The 22,079-nt window shown below is 43.3% G+C and overlaps 1 protein-coding gene and 1 non-coding gene across 13 annotated transcripts in view; one reads left to right on the top strand and one right to left on the bottom strand.

Annotated features, from left to right (window-relative positions):
• Window positions 1-22,079, top strand: part of ARHGAP26 (Rho GTPase activating protein 26) — a 452,567-nt gene that overhangs the window by 368,174 nt on the left and 62,314 nt on the right. For all 12 annotated transcript variants that reach the window (XR_015768163.1, XR_015768164.1, XR_015768165.1 and 9 more), the window contains one exon: window positions 1,346-1,499. Coding sequence is in view for 9 of the 12 variants with exons in the window: in XM_088023297.1 (XP_087879423.1) it covers window positions 1,346-1,499 (154 nt within the window). In the remaining 3 variants the exon portion in view is untranslated. The remainder of the gene's footprint in view (window positions 1-1,345; window positions 1,500-22,079) is intronic.
• LOC114200683 (U6 spliceosomal RNA) lies at window positions 15,202-15,308 on the bottom strand. The gene has a single exon (XR_003607499.2). It is a non-coding gene; the product is annotated as a U6 spliceosomal RNA (small nuclear RNA).

A 22,079-nucleotide genomic window follows, 5' to 3' on the forward strand; every position in this document is an offset into this window, starting at 1 on the left:
GTGAATGAATGTGTGTGTATTAAATGTAAAGATTACTCTAACATCATCTCATAAGCATGATAAATTTTTATGCACATGACTATTATAAATGGAAAAGTATTTTTTTTATCACATCACCCCCTGTATTGCTTGAAGAGTTCAAATGTCAGCCTCTAAACTACCGTGTCAGTGAGTCCAATCTGTCTTCTTAGGGACGTGGTATACCTCCAGCTTGTTTCAAAGGTCCAGTGAGGATTAATCCACATAGGCTGTTTCCTGTTAAGTGAATTGACTGCCCACAGCATCAGCTGATTTTATTATGGTGTATCTGTACTGAATGTGGGATGAGAATGACATTCCAGGACGCTGATATTTTGCTACAGCAGTGGTGCCTGTGCCATTTAGCTAATTTATCCCAAAAATGTTTTCTTCAGCACATGGTTCCAAGTTTTTAAAGATGGGAAGAAACAGAAAGTTCTTATCTTTGAACAGTGTTCTGAAGTTTACAAAATGCATTCTTGCATATGATCCCACTTGATCCTTATGAACTCCTTGAGCTGTGCATGGCAGTTTTCATTATCCCCATTTTACAGATGCATTAGCCAAGAAACAGAGTGAAAATTGCCTGAGGCCACTCAGCCAGGCAGGGGTGGAGTCTTGAATAGAACTCAGGTTTCCTCCCTCTGGGATTAGTAATACTCTCCAAGCACTAATATGACTGTGTGGACCATGGACTTGGTTTTTTATAAGCAGATGACTCTGTAGCCCTTATAGATCTATTAATTAAAGAACTGACTTGAAGCTAGACATCAAATACATGGAGCTGGAGGCAACCCAGGAGGGTTTGTCTTGGGAGTGGTCAGGAACGTAGACTGCAGAGTCATAAGGATGTTGATGACCAAGTAAGTAGTAGATATTTTATGGTGAGGTGCTATAGAATTGGAGCTAGGACATGGCCCTGGCAGTTAAGACCATACTGGGGGCGGGAGTTTTAGAATAAAAGGTGAATGTCACAGAAACCAAGAGGACCTGGTTGAATACAAGGGTGCTATGGAGGCCGCTCTGTGTTCTGCCCATCTACCAGTCAAAAGAAGACACACAATTTATGGTGCAATGGTAGGGTCACTCTTAGGAAAATGGCTGGTCTGTCCTATCAGGTTGAGCAGAGAGGGGTTTTCTCCAAAGTCACAAGTCACCTGTTCCTCTTCCTTTCCCACCTGTATATCTTATCCTTTCCTATGTCTTCTTCTGAGCTTTGCTGAGGTCTCAATCCATTCTCATTATTGGTAAGTTTTTGTATATGCCGAAACAAACTATCCTTATGAAATAGTAGTAATATGGGGTTTGTGGCCTTGTTTTTCTCCAGAGGAACAAAGAAACAGCATCATCAACTCCAGTTTGGAATCTGTCGTCTCATCAAATGCAAATAGCATCCTTAATTCCAGCAGCAGCTTGCAGCCCAACATGAACTCCAGTGACCCGGACCTGGATGTGCTCAAACCCACCCGGCCCAACTCACTGTAAGTATGATGTCGAACTGCCTTCCACAGTAGGCCGTTGCTCAGCCATCCCACCCGGAATTTATGCTCTGGCCCCATCTGACTTTGAGCATTGTCCCATGAACATGATTTTAACCTTCTTTCTAAATGTGGAGCTTGGCTAGTTTGTTGTGGATTTTTTGAGCATCATCATCTCAGAGGGGAATCATTATTCTTAACATACTGCTTCTTGGCCTTGGTGATCTTTGATTTACCCTCCTACTGAGATGGCTTTGGTGATGGCTATTGACTGTGCTGGCTGCTGGGCATGAAAAGCGATTTCTTTTAGTTTTATAAAACATCCAGACACTGTAGCAACTCAGTAGATCAGTAGCCAAGTCTGTTTCATTCATTTATGTTGTCCTGGTTTCCTTTCTCCCTGATGGTGTGGAATATGTCCAGTGCTACCTCTGTGTCCACTTCTAGAAAGAAAAGCCCTCCAGTAGCCCTTTCAGTGTTGAGATCCCCAACCCTTAGCATGACTGTGATGACATACCAGACTAGGAAAGAAAAGAACCTTTGTTGCTTCACCCTTGAGTGGTAAGCACCCATAACCTAGACAGGCAGTTTTAGGGCTGCTTGTCCGGTCCTCCACAGAAACTAGATATCCACTGTGCTAGGGCCAGAAACTCCTCCCTTGTGGTTTCCTCCCACACTGCTTAGCGTGCTTCTTCAGACCACCGCATATATCTTGTCAACTAGAGCCTCTGCAGAAAGTATGTGAGGCCATGACCAGAACAGCTGGACTCTCAGGCTGCAGTTGGATAAAACTCGGGAAGAACAGAGTCGACTTTGCCTTTCTCTAGTGAAAACAGTTCGAGGTTCAGCCACAGATTGTCTTCAGGGCAGTCGTTGCACCTGGTGAGACACCAGCATATCAGAACCTTTTCCTGCCCATCTCCGGGCCATGGTTACACAGTCACACCCAGCCATTCTATCTCTTTAAGATATTTGTGGATCTGCAAAACAGGACCAACAATTTTTGCCTTAGAAGATACTAAGGGATATTAAGGCTCAGGGGGGAGAAAACTCTAAAATGGACTTAAGGAATACTTTTACTGCAAACAAAACAGCGTAAAATGAAATCATGTACTGAGAAAACTCGTTCCGCTTATGGGCAGTGAGACTCTTCTGCTTCTCCATGGCCAGACTTGCCTGTGGAGTCTCCATCCCTTGCTGCCTGGCTTGTTAAGCACTCCTATACCTGCTTCCCTAGACTTGAAGGGATTCTGGTTTCTTTTTTATCTCTTTTTTTATCCCCCATTTTGTTCAAACTTCTGTACCTGTCAGTTACTGATGTTATTTGTTGCTCAGCATGAGCAAGGTTGAATTTCTAGCCCAGGTTGCTTACTATCCCTGATCTTAGCCAGCAGTATCATTTAATGGTCTTTAATCTTTTGGGTTTTTTTTTTTTTAAGATTTTATTTTTTTATTTTAGAGCGAAGAAGTGAGCAAGAGAGAGAGAAAGAGCATGGGGAGGGGCAGAGGGAGAGGGAGATGCAGGCTCCCCGCTGAGCAAGGAGCCCAACATGGGGCTCAATCCCAGGCCCCTGGGATCATGACCCCAGCAGAAGGCAGACACAACCGAGCCACCCAGGCATCCCTCTCTAATCTTTGTTTTTAGCAGCTGGGAGCCCCCTGAGTCACCACTGAGTATGGTGTGTCTAAAGAGGCTGCTTCAGTGGCTAAGTGGTAAAAAGGGGGCAATGTCTTTTAAACAGGTCCTAGAGGAGGGGACTTGAGATTTTTATTTTTCAATTGTCTAGACGTGATTTGTTTTACATAAAACACTGAGGGTCACTTGGCCCACTTTACACCATCCATGGGGACCGTTGCTTGCCTGCTACAGAATTTGGGGGCTTTCCCAGGTCAGGAAGAGTGATGTCAGGAACAGTTGTACTTTGTTTGACTTTCAAGGAAAGTTGGAGGTAGGATTGTGGATGTTGCCAACAAGTCTGCTGCCCTTCCAGGCTGAGTGAACACCTGCCTGGAGCCTGTGAGTCTTGGGCTGCAGGCTGTTCCTGAGGCAGAGGCAGTGCAGCTGCCCATGCTGACTGCAGAGTTTGCTGCGGCCGCCCTGAGGCCCACCCCGAGGGCCCCTCGAGCTCTGCAGGAGCTTCACCGCCCGTTTTGGAAACCCAGGGCCGTGAATATGCCATATCCGAGTTTGGGCCTCCCTCGTTTTTTCTGCCTGCAGTTTTTTTGGGTGGGCCATAGACAGAAGCTAGGTGATCCTGGCAAATAGAAGCCACAGTACTTTCCTGGAGAAAACGAATTCTGAGAAGTCTGTCAGCACAGTATGCCGTGGAGATTGGGTTCAGTCACAACCACGGAGACCACTGGCCCCAGCCTCAGTTCGGGACCCTTTCATTCCCTCCATCATTGTTCACTTTGAAGTACACAGAGATCCTTGAATGGGAACACTTAATGATGCGGATGAAAACAGAAAACAAAATCAGAGGGTGGGGGATTACCATTACTTGGATTATTAATTAGGCATAAGGTGGGGAGCCAGTCACCAGAAACTGTCCATTCTCCTTATTATTTCATTCATTTGTTTTTCATTGTTTTCATAATGACTGGAACAGTCATTATGACCATATAACCATCATAATGAAAGGAACATGCTTTATGACTCAGCATCCTTTAGTACTTTAGAGACCACATTTTGCTGTCTCATTGGTAAATCTTTCCTAATTCTCTAAGGAGATCAGGGCCCTCTTGTTTGTGTGGGCATAACGCTAAACTGGGCATCAAAATTAGAGATGCACCATTCTGGCCATGTCAGGGCAAGGCTTCAGGGTTTACACCTTTGGCAGGTCCTCAGCTGGACTTCCTAAAGCGTAGCCATCCCTCTTGAAGATCAAAGGACACTTGGTAAGTCAGGACCAAAGTCCAGGTAGTCTAAAATTGTCAGCAACTATTGCTGACATATTTTGTGCCCAGACCTCTGCTAAGCTACCAGGGGTAAATGAGAACGGGAGGATTTCTGGCCTCATCAAGAGTTTACAATCTGGCTGAGGAGGAAGGACAGTGGTATATGGCAGTGCTAAATGGGATTCATAGCTCATAAATGGTTTTAGAGTTCACCAACTGTTAACTGATCGTGTTGAGTACCAGTCAGAATATTGGAAAAAGTGGATAGTGAAAGTGTGAGGTTGGTGTTAAGTAAGATTAAAAAGATTAATATGGATGGATGAAGTTCACTGCAGGTAAGGGGGATGAGGGAGGCAAAGATGATCCAGGATGGAGAAAACAGCCTACAGACATGTGTGTTGGTAGAGGGGGAGTTTCCTTCCTCCCTTACCACTACCACCAAAAAAAAATTAATAACAAACGAACATTTATTTATTTGTTTATTCATTTATTTAAGCATTAAATTATTTCTCTTGGGGTTGTGAGTTCAAGCCCAACTGAGTCAGCTAGGTGCCCCCCCACCCCCCGCTTTTAAAGTATAAACCAACCTTTTGTGCTGGAACAACTAGACATTCACATGCAAACAAAAATCTAGATATAGATTTGACACCTTTCAAAAAATCAACTCAAATTGGATCCTAGACTGGGCGCCTGGGTGGCTCAGTTGGTTAAGCAACTGCCTTCAGCTCAGGTCATGATCCTGGAGTCCCGGGATCGAGTCCCGCATTGGACTCCCTGCTCAGCGGGGAGTCTGCTTCTCCCTCTGACCTTCTTCCCTCTTGTGCTCTCTGTCTCTCATTCTCTCTCTCTCAAATAAATAAATAAAATCTTTAAAAAAAAATGGATCCTAGACTGAAATGTAAAATGCAAAACTGAAATTTCTAGATGACATAAGAGAAAACCTAGGTGACCTTGGGTTTGGTAATGACTAGGTATATGATCCATGAAAGAAAAAATTTGTAAGTTGAACTTCATTAAGGTTAAAAACTTGTGCTCTATGAAAGACACTATTAAGAGAAAGAAAAGCCAAGCCTGGAGTAGGAGAAAATATTTACAAAACACATATCTGATAAAAGATCAGTATCCAAAATATATAAAGAACTCTTAAAATCCAATAATATGTAAACAACCCAATTAAAAACTGAGGAAAAGATCTGGGCAGTCACCTCACCAAGGAAGACATTTAGATGCAAATAAACATATGAAAAGATGCTCAACATCTTATGTCATTAGGGAATTGCAAATTAAAACAATGAGATATCTGTGCACCTATTAGAATGCCTAAAATCAAAAACAGTGACGACACCAAGTGCTATGAGGGTGTGGAGCAACAGGAACTCTCATGCATTGCTGGTGGGAATGCAAAACGAGACACCCCTTTTGAAAGACAATTAGGCACTTTCCTATGAAGCTAAACATAGATTTCTCATACAACACAGTCCAGCAGTCATACTCATAGGTGTTCACTCAAATGAATTGAAAACTTAAGTTCACACAAAAATCTGCCCACAGATATTTATAACAGCTTTATTTGTTATTGCCAAAGCTTGGAAGCAAACAAGATGTTCCTCAGTAGGTGAATGGATAAACAAACTGTGGTACATCCAGACAATGGAATATAATCCAGTGATAGAAGAGAGCTATGAAGTCAGGCAAAGACCTGAATGAGGCTTGAGTTCAGATTTCTAAGTGAAAGAAGGCACTGTGAAAATGCCGTAGTGTGTGGTATGATACCAACTATATGACATTCCGGAAAAGACAAAACTATAGAGTCAGTAAAAAGATGAGTGGGGAGGAAGGGTGAAAAGGTGGAACACTGGGCATTTTTAGGGCAGTGATACCACTCTGTATGATACTGTATAATAGTAGATGCCAGATATTGTGCATTTGTCCAAAGCTATAAAACCAATAGAACACAGAGTGAATCCTAATGTAACTAATCTTATTAGTTAATGTAATTAATATTACTAATAAATGTCCCTCACTCATGAAAGATGTTAATTACAGGGGAAGTTAGGCAGTAGGGAGAGGTTATGTGGAAACTCTGAGTTATTTTGAGCAATTTTTCTGTAAACCTAAAACTGCTCTGAAAAATTAATACATTTTTTAAAAATCTATATTTCCAACTTCTTTTGAGAAGTTAGAAGATTTGGCCACCCTAAATCCATGTGTTACTTGGTAACAGGTGATGCTCTCTACGGTGGTTATCTTCTCACAACTGGCCTGCTTCACTCCTTATCTCCTGGCTGTAGGCCTATGATAGATGAAATACGGCCAAAGAATCTTTGCAGCACCCATGAAGGGGTGGAGTCCTTGGGCCTAGGCTGGCCTTCATCTCCTGCCTTAATTTGGCCAAAAGAATGTGGTACAAATGATACTGTGTATAACACCTGAGCCCGGCTCACGAGGCCTTGCAGTTTCCCATCTCATTTTCCTGGAATCCAGCGCCATGTAAAGAGTCTAGTCTAGTCTCCTTCGGCATGCAAGACTATTGGAGAGAGAAGCCCAACTGTCCCAGGCATGCCCAACCCCAGGCCACCCGTCAGTTGAACGCAGCCACATGAACGAGTCCAGGAAAGACTAAAGAAAAGCTGCTCTTCAACCCACAAATGCATGAGGAATAATACATCGTGGTTTTTTAAGCCCCTGAGTTGAGGTCAGTTTATTCAGCAATAGTTAAATGACACAGGCCTCTGCTTTTGTGACCTCAGAATCCTCAAACTGCCTTGGGAGGGTGTTGGGTTGCCTGGGTAAGGTAGAAAGGTACGAAAGGCTCTCACCATAGAGAGTGGCAGCATGGAGACCAGCCTGTCAATTTTCAGAATCTTCTTTGAAAGCAAATGACTCATAAGTGATATTCTAAGAAGTTAAGCAAAACAAAACCCATAGCTAATGACTGAGGCAATCAGAAAGATAGCTCACACAGTGGCATGGAAAAGAGGAAAGCAAGGTTTCACTTCTGGCACCAACATAGACTGGCTGGTGCCCATCCCTGGCTCTGAGTGTGCCCATCCCCTGCTCCCTGGGCCGTAAGAAGTGGGGCCGACCTGTCTCTATGAACCACCTCAACTATGGAGGTGGTTCAAAGGGTGCTTAGAAAGGACTGACAAAATGAAAGTCACTCTCCACTCTCACAATGACCAGTGGTGTTGGCCTTGTGCCACTGCCTTTCTGGAAGATAGTGATTTTTAAGAAGGAAGTAAACAAATGCTAAGAAAAAAGGTGTAGGGGACATCCCACCAGGGACATAAAATACTGCAGTAATTCCCTCAAGTTAAAAACTACTAGGTGAATGCTTCAGACTGCTGGGGTAGGGATGGGGGTGCTTATTAAGATGGAAAGCATGCTAGGAGGTAGCCATGGGAGGAACCCAAGCTTGGAGTTCTCCCTGCCTGAGTGGTCCCCACCCCTAGAAAATAACTCACTGCCCAGTAGCCTCTGAAATAAAATGAATTTTTCTTGTCCTTTCCACTTCACACACACACACACACACACACACACACACACACACACACACACACAATTTCCAAGTTATTTCTGGTGACCTAAAAGCCGTGCTCATGCCAAATGCCTTCAAATTGTGCCAGAGTCAACCGCCCTCTACCTCTTAGTGGCCAGTGAGAGGCAAGAGAACAGTCCCTGGAATTCCGAGGATAAACATGGCCTGCTTCCAGGCAGCATTGTTTCTCTGAAGCACTGTTGGCTCCTGAATTTGATTCAGCTGCTCTCCGATAAGATCTGGGGAAAACTTGAGAGCTATCTCCAAAATTTGACTTGTGTTTTCCTTAATTCAGTCAACATTCATTTAACAAATACAGTTTGAACACCTACTGTGGGCAGGCGTTATCCTGAATGCTGAAGGTACGTTGATAAACAAATGAGAGTTTTTGCTTTAGTTCTTTCCGCCTCAGTTTCCCCACCTATAAAACAGGAATTCTACCTCCTCAAAAAGGTGTTGGGAAGATTAAATGAGATCTTTTGTTACCTCGTACATTTAGCACTGTGAATAGCAATTAATTTTGTTTTGGAGCCTCTTGTCCTCCTTCCTCTCAGAGATTCCCTTCTCTCCCTATAGCCCCGCAGCCTTGCTATGTCTTTCTTGTGGGCAGAGACATGTCCCAGGCTCTTCTCCTCACCTTCCCCCCACGAGCTTCCCACCTGGAATTGGAGAATCCGAAACTGGAACTGTCAGTCCAGTCATTAAGTTATCAGTGAAAAGGAGGGACTTCTCTCAGGGCAGGTGCTGCCCCGCTTTAAACCAAGACCAGCTGGGGGCTAGGCATGCCTGTTGCTGAACAATTTGGAAACGTCCACCTCCCACGTGACTGAGCTGTGTGCATAACTGTTATTTACTGAGACCAAATGAATCACAAAATGACTACTATGCATTAAACAGTGATAATAGGGGCGCCTGGGTGGCTCAGTCGTTGAGCGTCTGCCTTCGGCTCAGGTCATGGTCCCGGGGTCCTGGGATCGAGTCCCCATTGGGCTCCCTGCTCCGCGGGAAAGCCTGCTTCTCCCTCTCCCACTCTTCCTGCTTGTGTTCCTGCTGTCGCTGTCTCTCTCTGTCAAATAAATAAAATCCTTAAAAAAATAATAAAAAATAAACGGTGATAATAAATGGCATATTTTTTTTAAGTAATTTTATCTCCTAAGTGCTATTTCATGACAAAAGAGTTACACCCAAAAAGGCAGCTATGCTTTTACTACAATGATCTTGATTTGTCATTCTTTGGAATGCAGGGATTTGAAAGAGGAAGTTTTCCCCTGTGGTTGAATCACTTTTCTGTGGAGGAGGATCTTTCCTCTTAGACTGAGGAGTCTGATTCTCACCCACCTCCAAGCAGAAAAGGTCTCTTCTGACTGTTTTGCCTGAAAACTTGGTGGCATTCCTCACCTTGGGGAATAATTTGAAAGTAGAGTCACTTTTCAAAGGAATCAGTTGCCTCTTCTTCCTCCTCACAACCTCTATGGTGGTTCCAGCCAGCTCGTTCATGGTTGTTTCTTGGCCAAACCCCAGACCATCCCTCTTACACCTCTGTCTCCTGGGGCCGCCGTGGCCACAGCTCCTCCAAATATGCCTCCTTGGCATTTTCAGAGCTTGTCACTGATGTGACCCGTATTCTTGTTTTCTGAGAGCCTTTCTGTCAGCTTTTCCCATTCCCTAGCCAAGATTTCCTTCACCAGTCAGGAGCCCAGCTGGGCTCACTTGGTTGAGGGTGGAGATTCCTGCCTGATGACCCATCTGATTCTTATTGGATAAATGTGTTTGGTGATTAGCAGGGGTATTTTTTTCACATAAAAATTGCTCAAGGCAGCCCTCACACTTCATGACCCAGCAGGATTTCTTTCCCAAGCACTCTGGCTGTCAGTGGCACTTGGATCTCTACAGCCTGTCAGCAGAGGGGGTATGGGAGGAGGCGGGGATGGGACACCGTTCAAGAGCTTAGCCACATCCCACATCCCTGTTTTCCAGCGTAGTGGAAATCGCAAATAGAAAAATGTTTTCCTTCACGCACGTTGTTTTCTTTCCCCCTTGATGAGCTAACATCATAAAGGATCTGTATTTTTTTCTGTAAATGAATTAATCTTGCTAAATAATCTAAGACAATTACCCAAATTTGTCATTACACACAGTAGATGCTAAGTAAAGTCTTGGTGTTTAATTAAACGTATAAATAAATTCTGAATTTAGCTGCTTTCAAATGCATTATGGCACTGCATTTTATATATGTAAGTAGGTGTTAGGTATTTGTAAATCTTGAATTTTTGATGGCATCTTTGGGGAAGGAAATAGGCTTAACATCTTGTGCATGGCTTTTAGCACTATTATTCCCGTAAGGGGACTTTGAAGGAACTTTAAAATGCCATTTTTCTCACTTAGAATTAAATTTGGAAGTGTTTCTCTCTCTACATGTATACTTTGGGGGAATCTTATTGGTAGATTCAGATCCTAAATCGGGTAAATTAAAATCATACTAAAGTAGTACTTCTTAAACCTTTTTAGTCAGTCTGGAAAGCAGATGCTTACTTAGTTAGGAACACATTTCTATTTGGAAACAGCCTTAGGATCTTATTTTTAACCCCTTCTCTGCATTAAGTATCTAGAAAACCATGCAGGATCTCATGTTTGCTCCCTTTGGTCCCAGCTACACTGGTCTTCTAGGCAGGGTCTTAGCCCCTTGTGGTGTTCTCTGTGCTCCTTGAACCAGTGTCATTGGCATCATCTGGGAGCCTGTTAGATCCATATACATTCACAGGCCCCGCTGCAGACTTACTGGATCTGTCCCTCTGGAGGAGGAACCCAGTTCTCGGTGTTTCCACAAGCTCTGCAGGTGATTCTGATATGTCCTGAAGTCTGAAAACGGGCATAGTGCAGTAGGTGGGTGGACTTCCACAAGAATAAAAATAGGATTTACCTCATTGTAAAGCTTTCAGGACCAACCCTGTATCATCACTGGCATTCTGTTTGTTCCTGCATTGATGACAGCAGAGGGGCTTAAGAGCACCCCATCCCTGGCTTTTGCGATCAGTCACAACAATTGAGGCTGAGGACTGATGGGTTTGCTCCATAGAGGAACCCAGTTAGCTCACCAGGCCTACACCTGTCACTGCTCCAGGGAAGCCAACTGGCTGCTGCTTTGCAACGGGTGCCTTTTGGTCACAAATCAAGATAGTGTAGGTGCATCAGTTAAACCAACAGGTGTTTTTATTGAGCACCTACTGTGCGTGTCACATGAGATCAAGCCCTTTGCATTGACAGGAAAACAGCTTGGAAAGTGGTAGATGACCATCGTCGTGTACAGGATATTTGAGACTTCTAAATCAGCATTCCCTAAACTGATGCAGGAAGAGGGCGGGACAGGTAGGGAAAGGCAAGAGCTCTGAGTTGAATAAAGTTCCAAGATTCTTGTCTATAGGACTTTTAAGCCATTAATATGTCTCTTGTGAATCTCCCAAAGAGCATGTGTTAATAACATCCCACATTTCCTAAATGTATATTTGACCTTAGAACATCTCTACAGAACTTCTCTTTGGCATCATTAAAACAATATTCCACAGTTGAGGAAAGGCTTTTCCATATGAATACTTTTGAGGGGGGAAATGTATTTCTCATAATGGATGGCATTATGGGAAACAGTCATTCAGGAGAACAGATGTAGTTTATATATAAACAGGGCTACAAATAGCTCTCTGAAGGCTGACATGGGTTCTAGTGTGTACGAAAAGCTTTTGAGATCTGGTGTAGGGAAAAGCCCATGTGGCCTGGTAGTGAAGCCTTGGCTCTGCTATTTCCTAACTGTAAACTTGGGCAAGTTACTTGTCCTCTCTGAGCTAAACTTCTTTTGTGAAATGGTAACAATAATAGTAAAAATAATCATAGTAATAATAAGACCTGCCTTCAAGGTTGTTGTGAGGGTCAGATGAGTTAATGCCAGCATAACCTTATAGAAAATGACCTGGTTCACATTAAGTGGTTAATAAGAATTGGTTTCTGGGGTGCCTGGGTAGCTCAGTCGGTTAAGTGTCCGACTCTTAAGTGAACTCTTAAGTGTTCAACTGAGGTCATTTTCTCCGGGTTGTGGGCTCTAGCCCCGCGTCCGGCTCGGCACTCCAGTGCAGAGTCTGCTTGAGATTCTTTTCCCTCTCCCCTCTGCCCCTCTGCTCACCTACACATGTGCTCTTTCAAATAAAATCTTAAAAAAAAAAATTGGTTTCCTTTCTCACTAAGCAAAAATTGGTTTGCTCTTAGACTATCCCTTTACCAATGAACAAATCCTTAGTATTGATTTCTTTTGGTGGTGGCAGTAGACACTCAGTGTTTATTTTTGTTTCTTTGATCCTGGTGTGACAGAGCAACCTACAACAAAATACTGAGATAATTTTAAAACACCTGGGTGGCGCAGTCAGTTAAGCGTCTGACTCTTGGTTTCAGCTCAGGTCGTGATCTCAGGATCATGAAATAAGCCCCTTGTCGGGCTCAGTGCTTGGTGCATAATCTGCTAGAGATTCCTCTCTCTCCCTCTGCCCCTTCCCCCTCCACCCCCGCTTGCTCACTCGCTTCCATGCTCTCAAATAAATAAATCTTTAAAAAATAAATAAATAAAATACCTAAAACTCAGTTAACTACAAATAACAAAATACACCAAAATTAGTAGAGGCACTCCTCTCTCAAGACAAGCTTTAAACTGTTTGCACCAAGTCAGCAGGCTTAGGTGTGTACCCTCCAGAGTCCTGTCAAGCCATCTATCTACTCTGTTGTTTCTCTGTTGGGTGGAGCCAATCGGAACCATACTAATTAGAGGAGAACCTAATTGCAAGCCTAAGTTTTCACTGGGGGATAATTTAGCCTCGGGAATTCCTTTCCAGCCTGTGACTCTGTGTACATTTAACTGTCATTATGACAAAGAGAAAGCATTTCTGAAAGTGTTCTGAAATTCTGCCTTTCAGTCATTCACTGAGTTTGCTCTAGCAGGTTCTCTTTCAGTGCCTATCGGCTTCTTTCTCAAAGAAGCAGTGGAGTTCTCCCCTAGACATTGCTTCAGTGTTCATTTTTTTTTTTTTTTTGACAGACAGCGAGAGCAGGAACATAAGCAGGGGGAGTGGGAGAGGGAGAAGCAGGCTTCCCCTTGAGGAGGGAGCCCGATGTGGGGCTCGATCCCAGGACACTGGGATCATGACCTGAGCTGAAGGCAGACGCTTAGCTTAATGACTGAGCCACCCAGGCGCCCCGCTTCAGGGTTCATTTTAATAGTCCTTACAAATTGAACAGGTGATGGGGCTGTGCCCAGGCTGTTGTCAAAAATGCTCAGAAAAGGAATAAAAGAGCTGCTGTATGGACTGCCCCATTATGTCTTTTTTAAAGTTTTTTTTATTTTTTTTTTAAGATTTTATTTGTTTGACAGAGAGAGACACAGCGAGAGAGGGAACACAAGCAGAGGGAGTGGGAGAGGGAGAAGCAGCTTTCTGCGGAGCAGGGAGCCCAATGCGGGGCTCGGTCTCAGGACCCCGGGATCATGACCTGAGCCAAAGGCAAATGCTTAACGACTGAGCCACCCAGGCGCCCCTTTTTTAAAGGTTTTAAAAAGTTTTTTAGAGAGCACAAGTGGAGGGGGGAGGGGCAGCGAAGGAGGGAGGGAGAGAACCTAAGCAGGCTCCATACTCAGTGCGGAACCCAATGCGGGGCTTGCTCTCAAAACCCTGACTGAGATCATGGTCTGAGCCAGAATCAAGAGTCAGACACTTAACCAACTGAGCCACCAGGGTGCCTCATCCTCTTTTTGCCTTACGTGAAGAAGCTATGTTTCTGGAGGGAGCAAAGATGATATTGTCCATAAAGAAAGAAATGCAAAGATGTATATCCAAGGATGATGTATTAGAATCATAAGAAACATCAGCACCATGAAAATAATGTAATTCAAGGAAGAGTTTATTTACAAAGAAGTGGGGGCAGGAAAATCATGAGATAGTACAGTAAATCAGGGCTAGTAGCACCCAACCAATTATCATCCTTAGGCTGGAGGGACTTGAGTAGAAAGTGGTTACCAGACCCAAAAGGGGTGAGAGATCTATAGAGTCAGTACCTTGAAAGGAATGTTGGCTAAGGGCTTCAGTCAGGAGTGGGCAACTTCAGAGTGAGACAAAGGAATAAATACCTTGGCTCTTTCCTTCCTCCTGCTACTCTCTTGCCAGAGCTCCCCGTTAGTGACCCCAATAAGGAGCCAGAGGGTACAGGAGACCTGTTGATGTAATCCATGCTGATCAGCTCCCAGAAAAGAGGGCAGGATAGAGAGTGGATGTTCTCTGGCACAGGTGACCGTTAGTAAAAGATAGCCAAGATCTATATTAGAGTAGACTGCTACCCAGTACAGCAGAGGAATGAAGTAGTTTTATATGTGCTGGTATAGAACAACCTTCTAAGGTACATTAAAGGAAAAGCAAGGTACTGTGGTTCTCAGGCCAGGCTGCTTATTAGTATCACCCGGGGACCCTAAAGTAAAAAATGTCAACACCTATGCTCCTTTACTGGAGCCTCAGAGTTAATTGGTCTGGGGTGGTATCTGAGTTTTGGTATGTTTCTTGAACTCCCTAGGTGATTTTGTTATCCAGCTAGATTTAAAAACTATTTGTGTTCATTGTATACTCCTGTATATAAGAATCCAGGGATATATATACCTACAGATGTGTGTACATGGTTGTAATATTTCTGGAAAGTTACAGGGGAATAAATCTATGTGGTTGTCTCTGATGGAGGCAGATGGGACAGTGGCCTTTGGTGGAAGGGAAACTGACTTCCTTTCAACCCTACTCTTTTGTAGTGTTGGAAGTTTTTTAACGTGTGTGTGTGTGTGTGTGTGTGTGTGTGTGTGTGTGTGTGTTCAGTTTTGAAAACTCGGATTAGCTCAGTTTTAAAATCGCCATTTTACTTTTTTCTTAAAGTTGTGGGGTACATCTTTGTGAGGATTATTTTTAATACATGTGCTTTTCCAGTTTTATTGAAAATAATTGACATACATCACTGTGTAAGTTTTAGGCATTCAGCCTGATGGTTTGACTTTAAAAAATATGGAACGCTTTGGGCGCCTGGGTGGCTCAGTCGTTAAGCGTCTGCCTTCGGCTCAGGTCATGATCCCAGGGTCCTGGGATCAAGCCCTGCATCGGGCTCCCTGCTCGGTTGGAAGCCTGCTTCTCCCTCTCCCACTTGCCCTGCTTGTGTTCCCTCTCTTGCTGTGTCTCTCTCTGTCAAATAAATAAATAAAATCTTAAAAAAAAAACGGAATGCTTTATAATTTGCATGTCATTTTTGCCCAGGGGCCATGCTAATCTTCTCTGTATGGTTCAAATTTTTGGTATATGTGCTGCCAAAGTGAACACAGGAATTTTTTTCAACTTTTCAAATTTGTTACATCCTCAATAACTAAGGATGTGCGTAAGATGCTGTTTGAAGAATAAGACCTATACCAAGAAGGTGTTGGTTTTGGTGTGTTTCCATGAAATTGCGTCTTGAATTTTTCTTTCAATGACCATATGAATCTTTTCCAGGCTGGGCTATCCAGGGCTCCAGGTCAGTGCAGAGAACATTAACTCTGGGACGGCAGAGGAAATTTGTCTCAGGGAACTAAGTAAAGTAAATCTAGTTACATCTCTGCATCTGGCATGATTTCAGATTTCTTACTAATTTGAGAAGCCCTAACTTAGGAAACCAGAAAGTCATTTTTTACATTTACTCATGAACTCCCACACCATCTCCTAAACCAACATTGTGAAATTTAAGTAGTTCAATTTTCTTGTGCTATATATAGTTCTTTAACCTGATCTTCATCTGTCATCCTCCATCTGCTCTCTCCCCAATTTCCTTTAAAAGCCCCATTTTAAAGCAAAATATATGATGGAAAAACCTTAACTCCTGACCTTTATAGAGGTATGCTAGAGTTACTCAGTAATAATTAGCGGTCGCCCTGGTAACCTCAGACACACTGCTTAAATCACCTGTATTCCTCACTATCCTGAGCTTTCTAGTTAGTGAGATCACCTGCTTGGTGCTAATGAAAAAAAGAACAATTGAGTAATTTTATAATCCTTTTCAGGTCTACTATAGGAGTAGGAGAAGTGATACTGTTTGTGATTAGATTGAAAAGAGGGTTTTTTGTTTTTCTAGTGACTAAAGCAGTGACCTAGAGAAATCACCTTAAGTTTGAGCAAGTTGGCAGGCTTAATTTTGTTCACCACTGTATTCACAACGTTAGGAGATGTAAGCAGGTGCGACTGGCAGATTAGAATCTAAGGGTCGCAGCACTAGGGATATAATGAGAGAATGACATTAGCAAGGCTGTCATCATGCCATGTTAGACATCCCTGACAAGGACGATTAAAGCCCACTAACTTCAGCTCTTGGACTTGAAGAATACTGCTTGAAAGTTGGAAAATCCAAAGCTGAAGCACAAGAGAGATTTCTTTTCTAAAATAAATGTGTTGACTTCATCTCTGTCTCGGCGGAAGCCTGTATTCTCCCTTAACTTACATACGCCGTGCCTTACAGCACAGACTTCATGATGGGAGCACCATGGAACTCTTTGCTTCCTCTGGGGAAGAAACAGCCCCCACCCCCTCGTACATCCTCTTTCCCATTCTTCTCTTGATCCTTTGTGTGAAAGTGGAATTAGAGGAAATATGTCCTTAGTCATCCCATGGCAGCATTTACAATGTGCAATTGTCACAGTGAAAATACACTGGCAGCAGATCAAGAATCAAGAAGTGGAGTCATGGGAATCCTGGACACACTAATCCAGTAGAGACAAGATCCACATGTTAGTGACTGACATGGCCAACATAATCATCCCAGACAGTAGTTATACCCAGCACTGTCATTACAATTGAATAATTACCAGCAGAAGAACACCCACCACCTGCTCTTGCTCGACCCTCTAACCTTTCTTAAATCTCAGTGGAATGGAGACATATCGTAATCTTACGTGTCCCTTTGGTATATGGCACCACCAGTTGAATATCCACTGCTGTAGCTTTCCTGCACTCTGGAGACCTCATGAACATCAGCAGTCAGAATCAGCCGGATCTGACAGACAATCCCTTCCCAGTCAGTTAGCAAACGCATACTGAATACTACGTGTTTAAGACACTGTTCCAGGCACTAGGAAAGAGACAAGCACATACTTTCCCCTCAAATCTCTTATAGCCCAGATGGTAGAAATCAGATCTACATACATGGAGGAGGAGCGTTGGTGCCAAAATGAGACTATTTTTAAGTAGTAAGTGAGTGGCTTGGTCATTCACTTTAAAAGTATTTATGGTTGAATGAATTGTCTTTGCAATTTATGTTGTGTGGGCAGTTTCCAATAATCTCTCTGCTTCGTCTTCTAGATCTACCCTGAAGTTTGTAATTTCCCTTGTCTGCCTTGGTCCAGCTTCCTGAGAGTGGGGGAGGAGGAGTTGTAGTTTTATGACCCAACTTTTTATTCTGTTAGCCGGAAGGCTGCCTATGGCTAAGACTGCCAACTGTTCTTGGGCTTAGAAAACAAAAGATGGTAGAATGTTCCAAATGTTTGTTTGTTGGCTTGTTTGTTTTTCCCAGAAGTCTCTATGGACCTCACATTTAAGATACCATAAAATTTAAAATTTGGGCTGTAAGATTGATGGAGAGAGGAAAAAAAAATTGAAGGAATTAAAAGTTGGAATTTGATCGTGTTGTGTTTTGAAGCCTCTCCACCCCCAACCAGAATTTCTCATTAGGACTCTTGTACTTTTCTTCCCTCCCAAACAACCAGCAGTTTATGAATACTTGTGACAAAAATCTATAACACTTTGTTGTATAAAGCCCTACACCAAATATCCTGTTAAATTGAAATCTAATTCATAACTTGAAGGATTGTTTTCTGAACTTGCATGGAAAAGGAAAGCTCTTGAGAATTAGTAGTTCTTTAAACTCTGAATCAGAGGAACCAGGAAAAATAAGTGAATGAGACTATGCTTTGCATAGTGGGTCAAGAGAAGAAGCTTTGCTACCAAATTTTCATGCAACAGCCAAATCTCTGTGTAGGGGTGCAGGCTCTTTTTTTCTGGTTCTTTGTCTATAAGGAAATTCTAAATTCCCTCTTCTTCACAAACCAGTTATTAAGTTCTGCCTTTAATTTCAGCATGAGTCAATTAGGTCATATGCCCACAAGCTAGCATTCTGGTTCATCATTACAAAGGAAGAAACTTCTCTTGCTGTATTTTTCTTTGCACACGTGGCTGATTTTTCCAGGTTCTTCTTCCGCTTCAGAAATGTCAGCTTCTGGTGTTTATTCTTTTCAAGGTACAATTCACTAATCACTTCCAGTGGCAGTACAAAGGGAGGCTTAATAGAACCTGGGTTGAGTTGATATTTTGAATACCATTTGGTCTGAACTGGGCTCTTGAGAGCTCTGTTAGCAATAATCTGAATAGCCTTGTTGAAATTGAGAGCCAACTTTGCGTCTTATTCCTCACCTTATTCCTCCACCAAATTAGGCACATCTCAGGAAGGATTAGGTCTCTATGTGCAAAACCTTCAGTAGAAACCTAAGACCCTCATCAAGAATATGAATATGTAATCAGTACATCGGACCCCCCCAGAATAGAAGAGCAATTTGATTTCAGGCAGAACCCTCTTTATGTGCTGCCACAGCCTTGTGCTTAGCTTTTACTCTGGATACATCAAGAAATACAAAAATTTGTAGTAAAGAAGAGAAGGAAGACACTTGCTCTACTCAGATGATCTGACCTGAGTTTTGCCACCTGTAAAGATATCCCCTTTTTCTGGAGAGGATATGACCCTATAAAGACTGCTTTCCTGTGCATCACTGTGGGGCTACCTTTGCTCCGTGTAGTAGCTATGAGACCGGAATGTGTGTCTCTGCAAAGCTGGGGGTAGAATCAGGACTCCTAAGGGCCGTGCTTTGGTTTTGTTGAGCAGGGCGTACAGGTTGAGATTTTTGGAGGCTGGGGAGAGAAGAGGGAGGAGACATGACAGGGGAGTCAGTAGGGGAGGAATTTTGGGGGAACAGAACTATCTAAAAGGAAATCTTAGGGAGTTTCTCATATTGGTCAGAGATATGAATGCTCTTTCAAGTCCTCTCATGAGTCTTCAGTAAAAATCAAGTTTTCATTATTCAGTGTGTCACAGTGTTAAGAACACAGGCTCTGGGACAGACTTACTTGAGTTTGTATCCCAGCTTCACTGCTTCTTAGCTGTGTTGCCGAGAACTTACCTGGCATCTGTAAGGTGCCTCTATTTAATAGGAACAGTAATAGATCTACCTCATAGGGTTGTCATAAGGCTTAAATGAAGTAGTTTACGTACTTAGCAAGGCTTCTAGTTAATAAATGCTCATTAAAAGTTACCTGCCATAATTACTGGGAGAGTTGTTACTTCACCAGTAACTGAGGATGCAGAGTGTCTTTGGAGGGTGTACTGAGGTGCTGAGTCCTGCCTCCTGACTGGCACAGGGTGAGAAGGAGGCTGCCCGCAGGATTCCATCATATCCAGTTCCAGAGAGACGCAACCACCTCCCCTAACTCATCTGGACCGATCCCGGTTAAAGTGCTCTGAGCAGCCAAGAGAGCCCACACCTTCCTCTGGTCCCTTCAGAGGATCGAAGGAGTAGGAAGCAGAAGCACAGACCAGAAATCCAGTCAGGCCGGAAAAAGTGGGAGCTACAGGGAGGTGGAGCCCCTCGGAGGAAAGCCAGGACCAGAATGAAGTTGAGCGGCACTCTTGGTGCCAGCCACATGGCAACCCTTTAGCCATTTGGTGTGTTGGCCATCTCGACGTGAAGCTGCCTCTGCTGGATGCTCACCCCTGACTTATCCTTTCCCACCATTCTGTCTCTGCAGCTTTCCCCTGCCCATGGCTTCTGTGTCCATAGTTTAGGAGTGCCATGACCCTGCCAACCCCCGTGCTAGCTCAGAGCTTCACTCTCCACAGACTGTCAGCTTCTGCTTCTCCCTAATTCTCTGCTTCTTCCCGAGAGCAAGAATTTGACTGATGGAGCTCAGCTTTGCTCTGGGCCCTGTCTTGGCTGGTGGGTGCCTGTGGACCAAAGACCCTGAGGCAGGTGTTTCTACCTTTTAATCATCTGCGGCCGGAGGGGCTAGGTTATAGAACCTTTCAGTAGGAACTGAGCGGGGAGCAGCTGCTAAGGTTGCCATGTCCAAGACACACCTTATTTTGTACCCAGTTATAACACACTTAGCTCCCAGATTCCCATCATCCAGTAGTTTGAAATATAACACTTCACCTGTTCTTTAACAAAAGTTAATTGCTGATGAGGCAAGGTACAGGGCGAACTTAGGGGAAAAAAGACACAGAGGCTATAATAATACAGAGGTCTGGATAAAAAGCAAGCCATGTTTCATGCCCAACAGCCCCTTGGGTTGACATGTATATGACAACACAAACGCTAATTGGTATTTATAATCCTCATCCCTCAGTAAATTCCATTTGATATATTCTGTTTGTGAAGGTAGGGAAAAAATGCATGCTGTATTTTAGAAAGATTTCACTTGGTCATAATAAAAACGTGGGTTTTAAATAATCTGTAGAGTTCTGGGATGTAAAGCCTTGTTGTTCACTTATATAGATTTTGTGCCACAGTTCTGATAATAGTGTGGGGAATCCATGACCAAGCCAGGTCGACCATAATATTTTCTTAGGGATTTTTTTTAAAACCAGAGCTGGGTTAAGAATGTCTCTTGGCAGGGTGCCTGGGTGGCTCAGTCGGTTAAGCGTCTGTCTTTGGCTCGGGTCATGATCCCAGTGTCCTGGGATCGAGCCCCACGTCGGGCTCCCTGCTCAGCAGAGAGCCTGCTTCTCCCTCTCCCTCTGCTGCTCCCCCTGCTTGTGCTCTCTCTCTCAAATAAATAAATAAAATCTTTAAAAAAAAAAAAAAAGAATGTCTCTTGGTCTTCAGATTGATGAGCAGCCATGTTTCGCACTGCAAGGAGAAAGACCAGTTGCTGTGATTGCATTGTATAGAGAGAGAGACAAGACATAGTGGGAGCAACACTAGAGAGGTGACTTCCTGTACGCCTTTTTCTTTTCTCTGGTTCAAGGTATCCCAGGCTTCTGCAACCAAATTATTCCTCAGTCATTCAGTGAATTACTGAATGTCCTCAGTATGTAAGCACATCATGTTAGAGATGATGTAGATGGAGACAGTGCCCTAAATAGTGAGAGATAAAAGAAATAGATAATATATTCATACATTATTAATATATAACATATAAACTATAAAACAACACCAAAAGGTCTAGATGCTACAGGACAAAGTGCTGCTGAAAGTCCCCAACTGGAAAGATGGCTTTGAGCTAGGATGGTCAAGGAAGGCTTTGTCATCAAATTGGCACTTGAACTGGGTCTTGAAAGGTGGGTTGGCTTCAGACCAAAGGTACCAGGGGTATTCTGGGGAGGGGGAACATTACGGAAAGACCCAGAGGCAGGAATTTACAAGGCATGTGCAAGGAGCAGCTCGTAATTGACTTTGTCTTAACATATGCTTTTCATCTATAGTATTACAATTGTTTTGTTTCTTATGTCAATATGATTTTTACTTCTTTAGGCGCCAAAGCAGGGAAAACCTATTAATGTTGTCTTCCCATTCCAGAATTCCCTGCTAGCTAGATCCCCATAGAACATCTTCTATCGATTTATCTTGTGTAATTGACTTGCCTGAGACATTCCCTACTTTCATCACAGTTTTGCTTCACAGTAAATAGACCTCACCATCTGGAACTCTTCTCTATTTTTTTAGCCCAAATTTTCTTCCAAAAAGGGCCTGTTTTCATTTCTAAGTGTCACACAAGGCCCTGTGACATTCTACTTCATCCTCTTTGCTTTGAGTTTCATTTTGTAAAAAGCCAACAAAATAGGTCTGAAAATCAGCTGTATTCTTCTTGTCTGTTAACAACCCAACGCTAAACACATCAGACAAATTCTGACTCCTTCATCTTTCAGCAGGAGCTGTTTACCTCGGAGTCAGGCTGTACCTCTAAGAGACTAATTCTGGGCTCAGGGAAGTCAGAGTAGCTCAGAGACAATTGTGACAGGCCAGATTCATAGTGGGCTTAAGAAGGAGAGAGTATAAATAGCCATCACATAGCCTTACAGAA

The sequence above is a fragment of the Eumetopias jubatus genome, unplaced genomic scaffold (assembly GCF_037043125.1).
Source record: "Eumetopias jubatus isolate StellerSeaLion01/CBP00866 unplaced genomic scaffold, mEumJub1_p1.0 scaffold_5, whole genome shotgun sequence".
Classification (NCBI taxonomy): Eukaryota; Metazoa; Chordata; class Mammalia; order Carnivora; family Otariidae; genus Eumetopias; species Eumetopias jubatus.